The 21745-nt window shown below is 34.1% G+C and overlaps 1 protein-coding gene across 1 annotated transcript in view; it reads left to right on the forward strand.

Moving 5' to 3' along the window:
• Positions 1-21144, forward strand: part of milt (trafficking kinesin-binding protein milt) — a 36985-nt gene extending 15841 nt beyond the window's left edge. Inside the window, exons 6-16 of the mRNA XM_089252475.1 lie at positions 6052-6168; positions 6326-6420; positions 6536-6702; positions 6875-7005; positions 7128-7417; positions 8104-8349; positions 9534-9745; positions 10195-10344; positions 10473-10575; positions 12001-12172; positions 13982-21144. Coding sequence (XP_089108601.1) covers positions 6052-6168; positions 6326-6420; positions 6536-6702; positions 6875-7005; positions 7128-7417; positions 8104-8349; positions 9534-9745; positions 10195-10344; positions 10473-10575; positions 12001-12172; positions 13982-14620 — 2322 coding nt within the window. The 3' untranslated portion in view covers positions 14621-21144. The remainder of the gene's footprint in view (positions 1-6051; positions 6169-6325; positions 6421-6535; positions 6703-6874; positions 7006-7127; positions 7418-8103; positions 8350-9533; positions 9746-10194; positions 10345-10472; positions 10576-12000; positions 12173-13981) is intronic.
• Positions 21145-21745: the final 601 nt, after the last annotated feature.

The following is a 21745-nucleotide window of genomic DNA, read 5'->3' on the forward strand; positions in this document are numbered from 1 at the left end:
AAGAAGTGTATGGTGTGGTTTCTTTTGCATTTAATGCCTTATTAAGAAGCTAAATACTGACTAGCTAAGAAGCTAGGACTGACCAGCCTGTCCTTGTTATAAGTCTATATGAAGCTGGGTAACTTTTTTTTTTTGCTGAAATTTTCGTTTTACCCTATTTTTGAATGATATTGCATCAGTCAATCAAAATGTTTTGGCGGGCCACCAAAAAATTGATGGCGGACCACAGGTTGGAGACCCCTAACCTTATGTATAGGAGAATTGGTTAGTGCCTAGAAATGCCACGTTACCTGTAGGTGCCTTGGCAAGAGCTACTAGCTTGTGTAGGGGGCAGTGTCAAGACTAGGGAGACGTAGAGAAAAGCTCCGAGCTTTTGAGCACTAGAAAAAACAGATTCTGGAAGACTTTTTCTTCCATAAGCATTATAAATCCCTAAACTTCACTTCAAAATGCCATATCAGGGTTCGCACATCCTTACAAACTCCTTAAAAACTCCTAACTTTTCATTTCCCTCTGGAAGGGCCCTTATAAGTTCTTACTTTTTGCAGCCACACCTGAAAAAGTCCTTTTTTTTTCTGTGAAGGGATGATCTTTCTTAGAATAGGCATTCCCCATGGTGATGAATAGCATTGCCTAAAAAAATAAGAGGAAACTTACCCCAAATATGAAGAGGAAGAAAAGAGAAAAAAAAAATGCCCTATCCCTTTGTAATAGGAAATGTGAAAGCAGGGGATGGGATTGGAACATCCAATGGTTGTGCATACCTGCCAACCGTTACGATTTTGTCGTATTTAGTAAATTAATACGGTTATACGCTTTTGCTTCTAAAAATATGATTTTTTACCGAATTGCTAGTTTTGACGTGTTTTCCTGCCTATGTCGCAAACTGGTCATCGTTAGAAATTGATGGTCCGTAGAACGACATCACTCCATTGAACCAGTAGCCGAAAATTCCCCCATGCCCAGTGGTGAGAAAGTTTTTTTAAGTTTTTACTTATGCGGCAAAACGATGTCTCGAACCTCCTATATTACGCAGTATACTGAGTGCAGACCTTGCAGCTTTCCTATATTTCCTACTTTTGCCGCAATCGTCTTTTTTTTTTACTGCAATTCTCTCCTACTATTCCTATTTTATCCCTCCTTCCCATTTGCTTACAGCCAATATCTCACTACGAAAATTCCGAGAAACCGCAAAATGTCACTGCTTTCCGCAGTTTTTTTTTTGACGTGTTTTATACACATTACAACTCACTACTGAAAAAGAAGAAAGGAAAAAAAATTTCAATTCCAATGGAGTAAGGGACGACGACAAGCGTATCTTTTCGCCGCCGCGCCTTAAAGTGCTAAAAACTGAAGTCCAGTGGGGAAAGCGAATCTGTTTCGCAGATTGGTTACCGTAAATAAAAAGGCAAAAAAAAATAGGAACAGGCTCTATCCACACACAAGAGATCTCTATGAGAGACAATGGGTTTATCTCTCCTGGGATCCCGTAACGAGCGTTCATCCCTGAAGCCAGGTTTTCCTAGGAGTAGGCTTTTTGCGCCGCGTGAACCTAACTGGATCATTTCGTGTCGGCAGAAATGAGTTACATAATGACGTTACGCATTTGCCAAGCGTGGCGCATCGGCTCAGGACGGCTACATAGTATATGACCCTGGCGTCATATACTCTATCGGCTGCATGCTCCGGTTTAAAGGGAAGAGACACAACACGAAAATGAAGGCAAGATTGCTGAAACGCGTGCTCCTCCAGAAGCAGTCTGCCAATCACGCCCGACGTAACGCGCTGTCGTGAGCCGTATTGCGCTCTGTAGGAAAACAGTCGTACTGCTTTTCATATTGATGAATAGACGGTGTGTCGCGCTGGGTGATTCGCGTTGCGTGCGGCATAGAAAACCTGCTAGTAAAACCCGGCTTTTAAAAGTGACCGCCCGAGCCACGTCTGGTTTTACAGGAGGGGGGGGGATGAGCCGATCAGCCGCTATAGCTGAACCCACTTTTTTTAACCTTCAGAAAATAACTTTTGGTTATCTTTATGTTATGGGTCATTTAAGTATTACGTCAGCATGGATGGGGGATTTTCGATTTGCTGACGTGGAGGGGGGGGGGTTGGATGATTCTTACGTCATCAACCACCCTTTATAAAAAATATGAAATATTCTTAATGGCGTCTTACTCTGTGCGTGAAAAACGAGTAAAACTTTTCACTAGTTTGTGGGCACCTGAACTAACATTCTCCCTATTGAGTCCCCTACAGAGCCACTCTAGTGATCTTCAAATACTTAGCGGATCCAAATGCTCTGGAGCTGTGCCGTGCGTAATATAAGTGATCCGTGATTATGCCGCAGATCACTTAAGTAATCTGGGAATGTGCCATGGATAACTTGAGTGATGTAGAACCGCACTGGTGGCAGGACCAATGCTCTAAAACTTTGTCACATGTCACTCAAGGGATCGCTTAAATGGTCTGGAATTTTGCCACAAGTCACTTAAGCGATCTGTAAATGTGTCACTTGGTTCATTGTTACAAAAATAGATTTAGGGACAGGCCACATCATAACGCCAGGCCACATTTGGTCTGCACAGGTCGAATGTTTACCGCGGGTCAAGGGTTACCAAGGGCTTAGAGAGGTAGGGTCACAGTGAATTTCTTGAGCAATTTTGGGTTCTTAGCCTTAAAATAGCATTGAAATTAACAAAAATTGATTATAATAACATATAAAGGTATTTTGTTTCGAAAAAATATTTTAAAAATATTTTGTGGATTAAAAAAATAAATTTATGATCATCTGGGGGGAAGCCCCCAATTCAGATTCCACCAATAAGCGTTAGGAGGAAGGGGGCAGAGCGCTGACAGGGGGAGGGTGAGAGTTTTGCTGACTTTTTCTGACAAGAGGGTTGAGTCAAAAATTGCTGAAAATTTGCTGATGTAATACTTGAACAGCCCCTTATTTTAAAGCATACATGTGCTCAACACATGGCCTAAATGTGGCCTGCCTCAAGTGGCTCGTGGCAAATTCTTACTTCAATTGAGTGGCCCGCGGTACATTCCCAGATTGTTTGAGTGAGTGATTTCCGGGGGGGGGGGGTTTCTTTCTTTCAAACCAAGCACAACTCAGGTCTATTACCATCTATGGGCAATTTACTATCCAGGAAGTTGTGCTGGAAGTGTGTGTGTGTGCCTAGAGCAAATATAAATAATTTTGTAAGAAAAATCTTTGTCGGCTGTGGTTTTTAGTTTGAATAATTGGAGGGGGAATGAATATCACTTTTAGAATTTATGTGATGCTGTTATGAGTTATATTTTTGACTAATACTTGAAGGTTTTAGAACACTTTGGTGACGACAGAAAGCATGTATGTGGAGTGATTATTTTATGAATTCTTATGATGCTGGGTAACAAATCAAAACTTGTAATTTTTGAACCACTTCTCAAAAATATAGATGTAGAAAAGGGAAAGTTTGTTTGCAAATTAAAAATAAATTTGCATATGTGCCCCGCCCCCTTTTTTGCTGTAAAACTTGTAAGTTATGAAGTTTGCCATGACTCCTTAAAAACTGCTTGAAACTCCTTAAAAAGTCCTTAAAAACTCCTTACTTTTCATTTTAAAAATTTTGTATGAACCCTGCATATCTTTTTTAATGAAGTAGGCTTTCTTTATTTCTTACTTAGTAGGATTTTCAGCAGGTGCAAACTAAAGGGTATAGGGAGTTTTCCATTAAGAAATCAACTTTACAGTTTCTTAACCTCGAACAGTTTCTCCAAAGGGAGGCGGTAGACCAGCAAGCACAAAATTATTTGGAAAATGGACAGTGTCATTTAAAACGCTTAATTTGCATCAGACATACTTATATGCATTATGGACACATACAAAAATTTCCAGCATTCACCAATTCATTTGAAATTTCTAAGCAGTTTGGTTCCCAAAACTCTGGTTCCCAAACCTTTTTTGGATTCATGAGGCCCTTTGGTTGTGTATCTGCAATTTAGTAGCATGTGATAGCCACTGTGCAGTGGTGTGGTGGAGCAATGGCATCATGATGGACTCACATCGCGATGATCCATGTTTGAACCCTACCAGTGAGACAGTGATAACTGACTGGAGTAAGTTCTTTTTCCGGTTTTTTAGCTTTGAGGCAAGAATGCCAACCAGTCTTTTGTTTGAAAAGTTTTCCCGCAGAGAGCAGGTGGGCTTTTAACGTGGTATTTGCATAACATGAAACTTCAGACATCTGCTAGTTTTACTTCTAATATGGGAAATACAGATGACAAAACTTCTCAAGCACAAGCTACGCATAACTATTACATCATAGATATGTTATGGTCAGTATAATATAAGGAAGCTGTCCACACAACATGCACCACTTTGTTAGAAATTCTATAGAGAAATGTTTCAGAAGTATATGTACGATTGAGTAGTAGTCATGTATATGTGATGTGTACTTACAATAAGAGTATAACATGATGAAAGCGATTAGATGGAAGCATGAAGATTTTTTCTACTATCATATCTTGGGTTAATTTTGGAGAGAGATAATTTTTTTTTTCTATTCATTTTATTCTCCTATCATTTTTTATACCTTAATCTAATTTTTTTCCAAACAACTTTTTGGGTGATTTCCCAGTTGTGTGTTTTAGTGTTTGTATTTGTATGAATAAAATATTATACATACATTTTTTAAATTAATTAAAAAATTAAAATGAATTTATCAATTAAAAAGCAGTTAATTTAATTTCAAAAATAACATCAAGTAAAAACAATAAAATTAATTTGATTTTTTAAACTGAAAAATTTCAAGTTCTTTCTACTAATGCATAATTTTAAATTTGCTCCTAAAGCAGAAACAAAACATGGCACCGTTCCAAATTTTGCTCCCCCACTGACCAAAACCTAGCTGTGCTACTGGACACAGTGTATCCATTGCTCAAGATAGAGAGGTGTTCAAAATAGAGTGTTTGTACACATTGTATGTTATGAGATTTATAGCCAGTTCCATTCCAATGCGTCTGATGTCTAATCAATCTCTTCTTAATTTGAAACCCTGTCCCAAAGTTCATCCTCCATTAATATGTGAAGAATCAGCCCATCATCGTCAATGTCCATAATTTTGTCAGTGTTCTGAATTAAAGTTTTTATATGTGTGCACTGCTGGTACATTCCAATAAGTTTGAAATTGTGGTAGTCATACTATATAGAGGTTTTACATTTAGTTGAAATTCTGACGCCACTGTGTCTGTCTTCAAGAAGTAAAGTTATAAGTAGGGCATAAATTGTAGTAGCAATTCTTCAGTTTCAAGTGACACTTTCCCTAGCTCTAGTACAACTGCCTAAACTACATATATCATTGCAGATCTGCATGATGTAATTTTACACATTCTTAACATTATTCATGTAAGTCTAAGTTCTATTAAGAAAGAAGATTACTCTCATAGGATCACACCATGCTCTTTTTGAGGGTTTGTTAACAAATGTGTAGTTTGGTGGTCAATGGAAAACAATAAATTTTCTCAAACAATTTTCATTTTGAAAATATTTTACTGTATTTCAACAATGTTGTGCTACAAAGTTTAGAAAAAGTGAGCATAATATAAAACAGCCAAAATGTATTTTTGGTAGAAAAAATATCAAAGGCCAGAGTTGAGAAAAAAAGGGTTGACAAAAATGTTTGAGAGAGTTTCTACTGTATTAATTACGCTGTTACTTTTAATAAACATGAATATTATAATATGGTTATTGCATATGTACTCATTCTGTAAAATAAATCTTTGAATAACAGTTGAAAGCATTGCTGGAAAATGTACTAAATAGATTTAAAAAAGTGATTCTGGGACAAATGATTAAATAAGACCATTTTTACTGATGCTTTTTCTTCTTTTTTCAGGTCACTTCTTTTTTGCAGTTTGCCTGTTGTGACCTTTGTATTTGTATTTAGACAAATAAGCTGAAATTGAATATTGAAATAATATGTGTACCTATATTTATTATGAATGTGATGTGTACAAATTACTCAATCATTTTGTAAAAGTGTTATTGTTATTATTTATACATAGAAAGAACGCGATTTAGAGCTTGCAGCCCGTATTGGACAATCCTTGCTGGAACAGAATAAAGACCTTAGAATTCGCAATGAACAGATTGAACAAGAGCTTATTACCGCTAATGAAAGTGTAAGAATACATGTATTTTTTTTTGCTACTTTTAAGTTTCATATTTTAGACATTTTTTTCAAAATACCCATTTTTTAATTGTCATTAGAGTTTTCTCTATTAATGAAAATTTTATTCTGTGTTATTGCTTTTTTCATGTTCATTTATTTCATGTTAGGTTACCCAGTTGCGACATGATTTGGCTGTAAAGAATGGGCTGCTGCAAATTTATACGCAAGATTTGGACACAGAATTGGAATCCGGCTCTCCTGTGTAAGCTTGTTATAAAAAATTTTTAATTTCCTGAGTTACTTAGTATTTGGGTTTGTAATTTTTAACAGTTTCTTTTTTCCTCTCTCAGTAACAAACATTTTTCAATCATAATTAGCCGAGAAAAAACACTTGTTATCAACTGGGAGCTTCTCAACAAGAAAATCAGCTCCTTGCAAGAAGAAAACAGTATACTCCGAACAGAAGCATTTTCCAGATCTAGTGATATTGAAAAAGAAGAGAAAAGAGAAATGCAGCTCATAACTGATTGTGTGAAGCAATTGGGTAGTATTATATTTAATTTTTTTCAGGTATAAATTATGTCAATTTAAGATAGATTTTCTAGATATTGAGATTTGTTTTGAAGTTACAGTGAAACCTTGTTTCAACAATTCTTTATTCATTGATTGACTTCAGATAAAACAACATTTAAAATATAATTTTTATTTCTAATTAGGAGAAGCTAATTGTCAGATATCATATCTCGAAGAAGAAATTGCTAAAAAAACAGAAGATAATATTCGTCAGCAAGAAGAAATCACTCAGCTTTTATCTCAAGTGGTTGATTTACAACGGAGACTTCGAGATGTAAGTGTTTTAATCAGAAATTCTGCTTCAGAAACAAAATCAAATAGTGAGTTTATCCATAAGATTAAAAAAGAAATGCACCGAAATTTCTGGAATTATTCAACATCTGTTTTTTTCCATAGTTGACTGCAGACAACGAATGTTTGGCCAGCAAGTTGGAAGTAGCAGAAGAATGTCAACATGATCTTTCGGAGGAATTGATAGAAATGAAAGAGAAATATGGTGAACTTATGGCAGCTTTTCAAGAACTACAGGCTGATGTAAAACAAGCGCAACGTAGCCGTCTTCCAAGTGCAAATAAGTTCCAGTTTTATGGATATAATAATGCTTACTTAAATCCAGATTCTCTAGCATTAGAACTGGAACAGTCACTAGGCAGGGATAGTGATGGTTACTCATCTGATGGAAAAAGGTAAGACTGAACCAAAGATTTGTTTCAACCTAAAATTTAAACATGATTTTAAACATTATTTTGGTTGTATTTGAAATATTCTTTGACTCTATATTAACCATATGTGTAGTAATGCCACACCAACTCGTCTGTTAAGACTGGGTGACAGACTCAGATTTTTATTTGTGTTCAACAATATGATTAATGACATAAATTACAATGTGTCATTCAATTATTCAGTGAAATCTTGATTTAATGATTGCTATCAGACCAAAGGAGAAATTTTATATTTTAAATAGATAAACAAATAAAATGATTGGGAACAGATATTTTCTGGATATTATTCTGAGGTGAACTCGGAAAGAAAAGTCTTCTGGTCTGCGCTGGGACTTAAACCCAGGCCCTCTTGCAAACCGGGCAAGCATGCTACCATCTACACCACTATAGACACGACTCTGCCTTTTTTGTTTCACACACTGTGCCGTGAGGCACAAAAGTAGAGGCATTAGTAGCCTCTTTTAACTTCAGCAAATATCGCACAGGTGGGACAGTAGGGGAAAAAAAGCTGTTCATCTCTCCTAAATGAAATTATTATTCTGTGAAATATATTTAATAAATTATCAAACAAAATCTACATACTTTTCATGTAATGCATATTGAAAGTTAAAAAAAATTGTTTAAAATTGCTATTTTTCTTCTTATTGCAGTTGCCATAGTAGAAAAGTATTTGACACTGTGCGATATGCACATCATGGTTGCATCAGTCGAAATCGTTTAAATTCATCGCAGTCTCATTATACTATGAGCTCAGGTGCTAGCAAGGCATTGACTTCATCTTGTTTTTCATCCTTGAGTCAGCTATCTTCAATGTCATCAGGATTTAATGATCTTGCATCAGATACTGAGTCTGCATATGCTGAAAGCTATAACACAGATGATGAAGGTCAAGAAACGTAAGTTGTAATTTTGACGTGAGGTGGAATTTCAGCAATATCAATACATAAAAAAGGTACAAATACAAAGGCCAAAACAGGCAAATTGCCCAATGAGGTGGCTGACAAAATTATGCCCTTAAAAAATATGGATGTCAAATATAACCAAAATGCAGCAACCCAATATAAAAGCATGTATCACGAAAAAATAAAATTAATAATACACTGCTCGTAAAAAAAGATTACAGTTGTCTTATCTAAGTATGGATAGCTTCTCGATTTATCCCACTCTGCTATCGTATTTCTTTTTGAATGTATCAGTTGTGTTAGAATTCACTACCCCTGGAGGTAAGTTATTCCATTTATTAACTACTGTATTAGAGAAAAACCCTGCAACACCAGAACCTGGAATTGTCCCTTACTAAATGATACTGGTGTCCCCTTGTCTTCTTCTTTTTGTTTGTTATTCTTCCAATTTCATTCAGTTGTTATTTTATTCTCTTATATTGGCTGTGGAGTGCAGGTTTAAAAATACTGGTTTAACCCTCCCAACGGCAATGACGAGCTTAGAAGTTTTGCAAAGTATTTCTCAATTGACCAGGTTCTCAAACCCTCCTTCCCCACCATCACCAACTCCTAGCAATCCTCCTTTCATTCATATTTTGATGATGGTAAAAGAGGTGGTGTTTTAAATTGATCTTTTTTTATTTGTGTTATTCAAGTTAGTAGAAGAATATACACATTCAGTATATATAATAGAAGAAAATGGAGTATTTCTCTTCTGGGTTTAATTAGTCTCAAAGTTTGGGGAGGAAAGGCACTTGTGCGTGCTGAAAATTTGAAGAAAAAGATGTGTGCCACTCCTAATGCCAATCAGTGAAACATGCAGCATGCCTACAACAGTATAAATATTCAATCATTGCACTCCACTCACAATTTGAATTTGGATGGCAGCACTGAAAAATCAGAGACAACACTAGATATGCACTCAGATTGTTAGATACGCACACTCTCACACTCTAGCACAACTCACTCGATAGTAAATTGCCCATTGCGATAAGACCACAGTTTTGCTCAGTTTGAAAGGAAAGGGAAGGGCTTAATATAATTTTTGCAGAAAGCAAATTAAAGTATTACATTAAAAATAAAATAAAAAATGTATGTTTCACATTATATATATTTTTCATTTTTATGTAATCTTGTAGATACACTGGGGGAAAGTTTCGCACATCCAGGCCAAATGTCTTAGACATAGGCTTGACTGCATTAAGCAGTGGTGTGGAGAGTGATCTCAGCAATGATAGTGATGGAACATGTGCTAACAGGTGGACACCTAACATGAAGAAGATATTTTATAATCGCTCATTTCGCAGGTATCAACTACCTGAGAAGCTACAGATTATCAAACCTTTAGAAGGTGATATTTTTAAAAATGTCATTTTTTTATGCCTTTTAATATACAATAATAATAATAATTGAATTTTTGGTGTATAAAACATGTTTTGGCTTTTAAAATGGTGCATTTTATGCATGGGTAAAAATTCTTAAGGTATACTGGGTAGGTGGAATCTAATATTGGAGGCCGTTTTTTTTATTTTTTATTTTTTTTTATGCTTGAAGATCATCTTTTTTTTCAGGGTTAGTCTTCAAAGGACTGAGTGCTTCAAAGACAAAAAAAAAACAGGACCATCTGACAATGGCCTCATTTTAAATCAGCTACCATATTATTAAGTTGTAGTCTACAGCAATATGGACTGTATTGATTTTTCATTCTTGCTTTAATGTAAAACTTGTTTTCGGTTTTCAACTATGCACCCTTATTATATTTCATTTTAAACATAAACCATGATTTTATTGGTATTTCAGGCTCACAGACATTGAAACATTGGCAACGACTGGCTACGCCTCATCTAGGTGGAATTTTTGAATCTCGACCGGGTGTAAGGATTAAGGGTGAAACAAAATTGAAAGATTTTGATGAAAGAGTCAGTTTGGCTGATTATGAAGAAGATGAAGGTGTGCATAATTTTCTTTCATTTATAATTCAAGTCATTTATTTTTTTAAAAATGGGCTTAATAATTTCTATTATATTTTATAGAGATCACAAAACATAAATATTATTCCAATTTTTCACTGTTTTCAGAGATCTGTTACCCTGGAAAGAGCTTTATGCCAACTTGTTCAGTCTATACATTTACAACATCAAGCCTCCAAAATCCCAATGCCTTGACCAGTGTTACTCCTAGGTAATTCAATGCACAGTCATTTATTCATAGAATAAATTGGCCGTGTGTTAAAGTAGAAACAGTTAATCAAAAATTTGCTTTAAAATATGATGCATGCACCAGCCATAGGAGCACCAATTATATCCACTTTCAAAATTAACTTTTTAATCACCTTTCTTAGTTTAATGGCTTCTGATAATGATATATTATATATTTCTGGAAAGACTTTTTATCCAGCCTGATTTATAATACAGTTGATTGTATCAATGAGATGCAATGAACTCTTACTTAATTTCTATTGGGTGTTCTTAATGATCATTTGCATGTTGAGTATACTCTATGTTCAAAAAGTGTCTAGACACCTGATAGATTGTAGGAATGTGCAGATTACTATCAAGGGATCCCGCCAGCAGGATTATAAGAGAGTTGGCATAGAATAGGTTTTGAGAATGTGTTTGTATGAAATTTGAGTGTATTGTGAATTAGCCAACATTGAGTTAGCTCATTACTACATGCAATTTCAGCACATAAATTCAGCGAGTCAATGGTGGAGAATGTTTTTGTTAGGAACACCTTTCATAGGCCAGGTGAAAGTGTTTGGTGAGCTGGAAGTTGTGCACCCTCTGTAACAGAGGATCTTTGGTAAGAATGCCTGGTTTGTGATCTTTGCCAAAACATCCTTCTTCTCTGTCATATTTAACTCCTGTGATAAAGGAGGAATATTATTAGAAACTAATTTAAAGTATACCTACAGAAGAATGGAGAGTGTAAATACAACAGAAAGTGGCCCTATACCAAATTCGCAATAAAAACAAGAAAAGTTTTGCACACTCCAGTGTCTAGAGCAGTGATTCCCAATGTGGGTGTTAATGCCCCTGGGGTGACAATGGAATGTTCCAAGGAGTGGTAGAAGCTACAGGTATAACAGGATCCTAGGGGTTAGATTGTGTTGGTGGGGCGATGGGAGAAAAAATTTCTGGAGAAGGGGACGATGGGACAAAAAAAGGTTGGGAAACTATGGTTTGGAGCAATGATTCTCAAAAAGTGATGTAGCCATGAGACTGGCTCGAGTGTCGCAAGAAATTGTTAAAATTAATTTGTATTTATAAAGCTGTGATTTTCACACAATGTGCCATGAGATATTTCAAAATTTTTTCAAGGGTGTTTTGAATATAAAAAGTTTGGGAATCCCTGGTCTAGAAACTGTTTTCAGCATAGAGTATATGATGATTTCCAAATATTTTATGGTTGCTTGATGAAGGTAGTTGAAACAAAATTCAAAATATTAAATTTCTTCAGTTTTAGATTCCTTACTTATACATAAAATAATGTGGCAATAAGAATTGATTCATAGGTATAAAAGAGCCTTATGTTGCAAAACGGTACAAGTAAGAATACATTTTTTTCTGTACATTTAGCTACTATAATATAATGTTTGCTTTGCAGTTATCCATCTTTGCAAGTCACTACTCGTGTGACTTCTCAGCCACCATCTGCTTTGAACAGCCCTCAAGAAAAACCTACTTGCATGTCTTCAGGAGGACAAAGTTTAGCAAAGCTGCTTACACAGAGAGGAATTCATGCCATGATTCCATCAGTAATGAGCCCATATCGAAAGGTCAGATTCAGTTTTGGTTGAGCAAGTAAACATTCATCAATTTTGAATATTCCTTTATTGCATAACCTTATTAAGTTGATAGCAAAAATTTGATGCATTTCTTAAGTGCATTTAGTCTGCTTTTCCTTTGTAAACACCTCTCTATAGAGTGCAGGCAGACAACAAAAAATTATTAGATTGCATTAAAAAAACAAATGATCTTTTAGGTAATTACAGCTTTCCCATATTCATGGTAAACTCATGTTATCCTTTTCTATTGGTTACTTCTGTGAAGTATAATGAAACTTCTATAAGCAACCACCTCTATTAGGCAACTCACCTTCTTTCATGACCAGTTTTTCTCAGAGTGAACAATAAATAATAAAACCCATTGGCATAATGTTGAAACTATTTCAATTCCATGGCTGACTGCAACTGGGAATAAAGAGTACATTCTTCTTTTGGGGAGCAGGAAACAAAGAGATTATCTTTAGAAAGGATTACCTTTTGGGTGAAAGAATAAGTAAAGCACTTAGATATGCCCAAAATATGAGGGGAAAACAAATTTTATACATGTTTTGAAACTATATGAAGTTCCTTCTTCAGTAAAATTTAAAAAAAAAAGGCAAAAAAACCTTCTATAGCAGGGTTGCTGCCTTATCAGGATGCAAAATAAAAATGACCTGCCACGTGAGGAGGAGGAAGGAAAAATGGCATAGCCAATCATGGAAGGGAATGTGATAGATGATGATGGAGAATAAATTATTTTGGTATAGAGACCTGTAGAAACTTTTTCCAGATTTTTAAGAAGGATGATGTGCTCTGATTGTAAGGTCATTGACATGTTGGTTGGAGTTGTTTGAGTTTGTGTACATAAAATTCCAGGTATTCATAAAAAAACCTCATAAATTACGTCTTTTTTTTAAATTTCAATTAATAACAACTTTTGAAGTTTCTTAGAAGGCCAAATGGTTATTTTAGAGAGGTTTCACTGTATAACTGTTTTTGCTTTAAAAGAATCTTTCTTTTTGAACGATACTTATGTTGCAAATTCCAATATCATTTCATCATTTTTGACCATGAAAAAAGGGCTTTCATTTGATTCTGGATGTCCTATTGCAAAAATTGAGTATAATACATACAGGGTGTTGCTTTGAAGTGGCAACAAACTAAGGGGTGATATTAGCCATCAAACGGAACAAAAATTGTCGTAGGACATGGTATCGCATACCCCATTTAGTTGGTGAAAATCTCAAAAATACTTATGAAGGGTGTGAGGTCGAGTGAGACAAAAAGGCCAATAATAAGTTGAGAAAACATTTATTTGACAGCATGATTACAACATAGCCTGTGGAGTACAATAGTAAGTACAAAAAAGTAAAATAAATAAGTGTGCAAAAACCATTTACTTGACAGCATGATTACAATACAGCCTGTCCAGCACAATTCAATGTCAGAAAGTAGATGAAGAGAAATGATTATAGGAGTTGTTTGAAGTTGCAGCCACGAAGATCTGTTATTGTAATCATGCTGTGAAATAAATGTTTTCCCACTTATTATTGGCCTTTTTGTCCTACGTGATGTCACATCCTTCATAGGTATTTAGGTATTTTTGAGATTTTCACCAACTAAACATGGTTTGCTTTACCATGTTGTATGGCAATTTTTGTTCCTCTTGATGAGTAATATCACCCCTCTGAGTTTGTTGCCATTTCAAGGTAACACCCTGTATAACATCAGTATTTTGATGGAATTATGAATAAGAAGTTTGTTTTGCATGGAACTTTTTATTTCATTAAAATCCACAACTTTAATAATTTATTATTTCAGGCAACATCGCCAACACCAACGCCTGCTCCTTCTCCAGAAGGTTCTCCTCCATCAACACCTCTTCCATTCACTGGTGTACGTATTCCTGATTTAGTTGGTAGCTCTTCAATAGCTAAAGGCTTTCATTTACTAAAAAAACAGAGACGTTCTCGTTCACAACCTCCTTCAAAGCAAAATAATAGAGACTCTTCAAGTGTGAATGTAGACTTGATGGGTCAGATAAGCAAAATTGGTATTGGAAAACTTATATCTGCTGATAATTCATCATCTACAGTCATATGTGATAGTTCTGACCCTTCTTTACAGCTACAAAACATGACTGACGAATCTTCTTTATCTGCCACATCAAGTTCTATATGTAAGGATCAAATTGAGGCATATGCAGAAGGTGAAGGTTTGAATATTGCTTCAACAGCTAGAGTACTAAGTCCAGATTTTGTGATGAGCCGAATTGTTCCACCAGTAGCTATGGTTAAAAGTCCAGCTGCTATAGGTCTGACTCCTACTGTACCCCCACCACTGTCACGAATGCCTAATCCTGTGCTGCAGCTTAATACTTTGCGTAACATGCGGCCAAATAGCTCTGATGTTGGTACTGTTGGTACTCTTAGAACACTGCGTAAAGGAGGGTATATTTGAAAGTTATGTTTTTCTTTTCAGTGAGAGAGTGCTATTTAATTTAATCAAGGTATTGAAATATCCAGATCATTAGTTGGATAAACTTAATTTTAGGTATTATTGAAATGCTTTTTTTCAGGGGTGATATGCTGGTTGTATATATTTCATGTAGAATACATATATGTATATGTATTTTTTGTTATGTGCAGCTGTTTCTCGTATGTAGCACAAAACAAATGTTTGAGCAGCAGAAGCATGCCTGTTTGCAGCTGTTATTATAAAATTCTGTATCTTTTTAAAACAAGATGATATGTATCTGCTGTGAGTACTTTATTGTTTAATTTTTTTTTTTTTCTGATAAAAATAATGGCGAAAGCAACTGCACTGGCAAGTGAATTTTTCCTACACTTGTACATCTCTGTTCATTCCATAAAGGTTTGGGAAATGAAATAAGATTTTTCTGATGAAATCAATTTTAGGAAAAAAAACTTTTTTCAAAGAAGTATCACAATTATTTGAATAATAGTTAGTAATTAGCAGAATAGTTTGTGTGTTATTGTAGTACAGCAAAGTTCATAAAATTATAAGCAGAATTTGATGTGTTTGTCCTGTATCTGATTTTGCAGCTCACATACAATCTGTGAGTTGAAAAATATATTCATTATGCTGTACACTTTATTTACGCATGTTTGTTTTTCAAGTGTTGTACTAGTAATTACAATATTATCAAGTTTCAAAGCAATTTATTTGAAGATAAATTAGTCAATTGCATACTAAAATTTTGTGGAACATATAGTGTTTTAGATTGTTTCAAATTTATGCTGAGTAAGTGAGAATGTTGTTGTAAAAAGAAATTTCTCTCTCTCTCTATTTTTGGAATTTCTAATGTCATGAATTTTTCTTTTAGGAGGGAATCAAATTTTTGTGAACAATAAGATTTTAAAAAATAATATGAAGTCCAATAAAGAATAACTTAAAAAAAAATACTGATTATAAAAACATCCATAAAGCCGTGGCATGTTTGAAAGACGTTTATTTTTTGAGACTAGATATTTGTTTAAGTAGAATGTTCTGTAGGTATGTATGCTAATAGTTTGACTTTACGTTTAATATATTTTTGAACATCAAATTATCTATTGTTTCCATAGTGAATACTCCTTATATTCAATGGCAGATTGACATAAGTCCTAAAGTTTTCCCAGAATGATTGATTACTGTATGTTCAAATCTGAACTGTTGGTATTCTGCACATATTAGTAAACTGTATTGCTTCTGAAGGATTCACTCTTTTCTGGTTTTACAAATTAGTGCTCCATAATCTATCAAGTCACAAATGAAGATATGTAAACATGTAGTATGTTCTGCATTCATAGAAATTATGTTGATTTAAAATGGAAAAAAATATTTTATATATCAATTTTCAACAAAATATGTTTCTGTAAAAATTTTAATTTTTTTAACTTGAATTTAATTTTTTTTTCTTGACAGAAAATGTTTATGTATTCAAAGTAGAATCCTGTTATACTATGGTTGCTTGACATGTGTACACCTGTATTCTAACCTATCTATAGTGTAGTGAAGCTTATTTTTCAAGTGAATGTAAATTGATCATAGTACTTCTACAATTACAGTAAAATAATTTCAACAAACTCATTGAAATCATTGCAAATATTACATATTTTTATTTCTTCATTGCAGAAAGTCTCTTGGTTTATTCTTGCTAACTTGTCTTACATATTTCTGTACAGTTTATTGCTTATTGGTGGCAAGTTACATTAGGTGAGCATATACAATCTGACTGGTGTTTCACACCTATCACCTCACTTATTTTCTCTACCTACTACTTCTCTACTTCCTTTACTGTCCACATACAAACTGATTGTAAATGCATTGCTATACAGGTTTCTGCCATACCAGATCCTGGAGGTGTGGTATAGTCTCTTTGATGTAGTGACCACATTCATATCCTGACAAATAAGGAGCTCAGCAAATCACTCATGAACAATTCATGATGTGCAGAGTGTAGATACTCCTTTAAAATAGTGGGAGACACATGTCAATGTCCATAATATATACAAATCAATATTGAAGTATGCCCCAGTATCACAGATTCTACTCATATTGTTTATTTCTTTGGCATTGTCATAACCAAGACCTGGATGTTGTTGCCTTAAAAAATCCTGAAAAATAACTGAGAAATGCCCTAAAAACTTGAAAAAATTCCATAAAAATTGAAAAACCATAAAAATATGAAAAAAAAATCCATCAAAATAACAACAAAGTTCTCTTGAAAAACCAGTATGTTCAAATGTCAAAAGAAAACGTTTTGACGGCATCAAAATCATATGTAAATTTTTTTCCTATCTTGTTTAGATTTCATCAAAAATAACAATTTTTATAATAGAGTTGTAATTCATGAATTGATGAGAAACACTGACACATTATGCCCCCCCCCCCACAAGTGTGGCTTGAGGTCCTGACACAATTCTTATAAATTTTTTTTTTCACAAGAAATTCATTATTGAGAGGCCTGTGAAGAATCTGACTGGAGGGCCTTATTGCTATATGTGGGGGCCATGACTGGCATACTGGGGAGGGGGAAAATATGGTTTTTGCAGTAAGAAAGGCAAAATGAAACCCCCCCCCCCCTTCCCCAAGAAAGTCCTGTGTATGCCTATGGTTAGGAAGCCAAAGAAAACATCTTTTATTTTATCCTTCAAGAAATTCAAGCATATTTTTTCATAAGTGCTCAATGCCATCAGTAAGCCTATTTGCATAATTGTTTTCAATATTGTCAAAAATTTAAAAAGTAAAAAAATCGTGAAAATTCCAAAAAATGAACCAAAACTAAAAAAATTTCCCCAACAGTGAAAAATGCAAAAAAAGCAAATGTCATTGACATCCAGGCCCTGGTTATAACACACCTTATTATTTTGTAATTCAGTCAAATTATTTTTAATTTTTCAATTGTTACTTATTGTGTACTTGTGATTAATTGAACATACTGAGTGTGAAGATGTAGGTCTCAATCCAATTGGCTCTTTTTGTGCATAAGAATGGTGATGGTGCATCAAAATGATAGACTGAAAAAACATTTATATCATTTTAAATCACTGCTTCTCACAAAATGTCTTTTTTTTTTTTTATAATCAAATAGTATGGTGAGCAGATGTATATAAAGTAAAAATTTTCTTTTTCTGCAATCTGCAATTTATCTGTAGATGCTCCAGGAAGGAAAATCAATGCTGCAAGAGTGACTTATCGTATTCATAATAGTTCAGGTTACATAGAAAATTAAAAATGCCTTAAGAAAATTATTTTCAATTGATATATGTGTAATATATAGTTATAACTATAAGTTTATCGAGAGAGACAATAAGAAAAGCTCAGAAACCTGCTAATTTCACACATATCAACGGTTTTGAGACAACTTTTATTGTTATTTTTTGGCCAAATATAGTCGGCTTTATTCTGGGAGTCTCGGAGATGAATCTCATTTTTTATTTCTTACACAATAAATTAACTATAGAGGAGCCCCTTGTCTAAGGTCTCAGCATATGGGCCTACTTCCAGTATACGCGGCCATGGTTTTAGTATGTAACACACTTCAGAATGTAAAATAATGGTTATGAACCCAGTGACTATCAAGCTGTTGTAGAACTGGATACTTGAAGGAAAAATTAACCATTTTCATCAAAAATGAAGTATTTTGGATCTTGATTATCTGAATTGTGATAATGTAAAAAAATGAATAGAAAAAACAACCTTTAATGTAGTATTTTTCACTGCTGTGAATTTGTCTTTCTGAAAATACATGAAACTTACTGGTTCAGATGTCAATTACAATAATATATCCATAGAGAGAGAGAGAGAGAGAAAATTATATTAACATTGAATATATAAAGAGAACTTGGAAGAAAAATTAAACATGGTTAATCTCCACTCACTCGTTACTTGACCACTCCAAAAACTTAAAACCTATTTTTGCCCCTGCCGTCTGTTTTAAATACAGCTTCTTTCTTAATACCATAGCTGAGTGGAACAAACTCCCCTCCGCTACTGTTGATTCCCCCGATAACAAATTTCTTGTTCAATGTTACGAAATGTCTATGTGTAAATCAACGCCATCCTCTTGCATAGGCCTCTAGGCCAACAATATTGCATAAATAAATAAATGATAGTCAAAATCAGAAAGCATCTATTGCTTTTCACTGTAATTTAGTGCCATTTCTCCAGCACAGAAGACACTGAATGTTATTTGGGCATGGTTTACCTCTACATTATAACCTAACTGCAATACATCAAGACCTATAAAAAGGTTTTTATCGATGAAGACAGGTATATCGACAACTGGTTGTGCAACCCTGCAACATAGCCACTGGTAGCAATCATTATGGGTTTTTCTTGTGTCTCAGGCAGTTTCTTTATATGTCAAATCACAATTCTTTATTGGAATGAATTATGTTCAAGTGTATCAAAACTCAAGTTCTATCATCAAATAAACATTCCTTTTATAAAGTATTCACATTAAAACCTACAAATATTTGATTGGTTACATTAATACCAAGATTTTTGCATTGCTTGGAAAAGTTTGTTTATAAAAGTAAACTTACTGCTATTTACATATATGAAGTAAGTCATTACATAAATAATAAAATAATCATTTTATATTTTCTTTGCAACAGATACAATTCACAACTTTCAATTAGCTTGGAAATTATTCTAAGAAATATGTATGGGATAACTGGAGACAAAATTTTCTCTCGTGCAAGACATTGCTTCAGCATCCCTTTCGCATATAAGCTGAATCAGTAAAACAACCCGGAAACTTGCAGCTCTGTTCCCAGAGCTAGATGAAATGCTTCAAAAAATTTTTTTTCCTTGCACAAATCATTCCATTTTATACATTCATAGTTTAAATAGTGCAGAAAAAACTTTTTTGAATTTTTCAATTATTCATCCCTCTACTCCTGATTTGGTGCGCCTAGTACAGCAACGCCAAATAGGTCGCACAACCATAGATCCACCCCTGAATATGTACTTAATTTTTTAAATTTATCAAGAAAGCTAATTGTATATCATGGATCTTTTGAATATGTATTTGTGATAAGATGTAATAAGCGCATGTTTTCAACAAATTTATTATTTCAAATCAATGTAATATTGGTCATTACTAGGGCTTGGATTTTTATGCCCTAAATATGAAACAACATTGCTGATAGGTTAAAAAAAAACCTGAATTTACCCCCAATCAGCAACGACATTTCATCTTTAGGGGCAGAAAAATCCAAGTCCTAGTCAATTAATAAAAAATAGCTAACTATCAGAGTAATACAGAATGTTTTTGGAAATTATATGTACAATTTAAAAAGTTATTTTTTCAAAAACTAATCGTAAAACTAACCTTTTATTTTCTGTCCAAGTTTGAAATAAGGTAAAAGAAGTTTGTTCCTTAAGTTGTATTTTTCTCCCTGTTTTGAGTTTGTTTTTGCAGATGTAATACTTGCTACCACATACCATGTTTTTACTGTTTGTCATTTTGCTATTGCAAGAGGTACCTTATGTAATTTTGCATCAAGATCTCTATCCATCCTCTTCCTCATAAGTCATTAGAAATTTGTGTATGCTTGAATCATCATTTACTTAGTCTGTAGAACAGATAATATCTAACATAGTAAGTAGCCTCCAAATTCTGCTGGCATAATACCTAATCTCTTTTCAGGGCTAGACAAATTCCAGGTGTCATGGTGACTAAAAGATTGGGATTGGCACCTAAAATTTTCCATGTGGTAACTAAATTAAAGTTGACAACACAAAACTTTTTGAATTCACATCAGCATATCTATCTGCATGGAAGAAGTCTGCTATTTCCTGGAAAAGTTCATAGAAATATTATTTTGAACATGTTTTTCTTTAAGAAAAAAAACGCTCCTAAAAGTTTTTCTTGTGCCTAGATTTTTTGGTGATTTGTCAAGCCCTGTCTCTTTTTATAGAGGTTCATTAACCCTTAAACTGCTCCTATTACTTATAACCGATGGGTTGGTAGAGTGCTGAATTTTTTTATTGACAGTTGACAATTTAAATTATTATAGATTTTTAAAGCTTTGAGAATGATGTTTTAGATGTGGGCTATAGGTCTAAATATGTTCGGTTTATTTCTGCGTTTTATTACTTTTAACTAAATCAGGGCTTTAGAAGAACTGGTTTGTTACCTAGAGGAAGTAGGAAATACTGAAAAACAGAAAAAGGAAATTTTTTCTTCATGTATTGAGAAAAAGTAAATCTCTAACTATTTGCACAGTTTGAGGGTTAAAGACATTTTTTTAAATTAAAGTCAAAAAGTCACTTCATAGTGGCACACGACAACACTATTGCCCTTATTCACATTAGCTGGAACTTTTTAGCTGTATCTGATCTGAAATTTGCACAATATCTTATGTGCTACAAATCAATATATCAATTGCATGCTATATATAAACTTTAGGATTTGCTTGACCTTGAACATGAAATAAAAGGGTAGTTTTAGTCAAACTTTTTAATGCTCATATCTTGTGTGCTGTGTTTCTTGGTCTATCTGGCACTGTGCTCATGATTTTTGAAACATACTTTTGGAGGCTTGTAGTACATATGATTTTGTTTCAAATTAAATTTCATGATAATTTCAAATAACATCACAAAATGAAACTGACTGTGAATGTTATCACCTATCAACTGATTAAATTGCATCTGAACTATTGAGAGTGGGTTCTGCACACCGGTGTGCAAAAAAAACATTAAAACTCATGCAGCGTTTATTTTGAGAAAAGGTTTAGAGTATTTCAGCCTTTTTAGTACTTTTTTCGGCTGTATTAGGGCCCTCCTCGGAGAAACTAAAGTCCCACAACTGATAAGAGAAACCGTTTCCAGAAAACCAGCACACATATTTCAATAGACGCCCTCACACGAGGAAATTGGCGTATTGGCGACGAAATATCGAATGTGACTCAATCACTTGGCAACTGGCATGCTAGTCGCCGCCAACTTTTGTTGAAGAAACCAAGAAACCGCCTCTAGCATTCCTTCATATTTTCGTCATTCGAGTAAATTGAAAAGCAATCCAGAGTACATGTATGTAATAAATTATCAGTTTAAAGGATATGAAATTTT

This window comes from Pholcus phalangioides, unplaced genomic scaffold (genome assembly GCF_987345545.1).
Source record: "Pholcus phalangioides strain wild (caught in Gottingen) unplaced genomic scaffold, Ppha-v1.0 ptg000029l_1, whole genome shotgun sequence".
NCBI lineage: Eukaryota > Metazoa > Arthropoda > Arachnida > Araneae > Pholcidae > Pholcus > Pholcus phalangioides.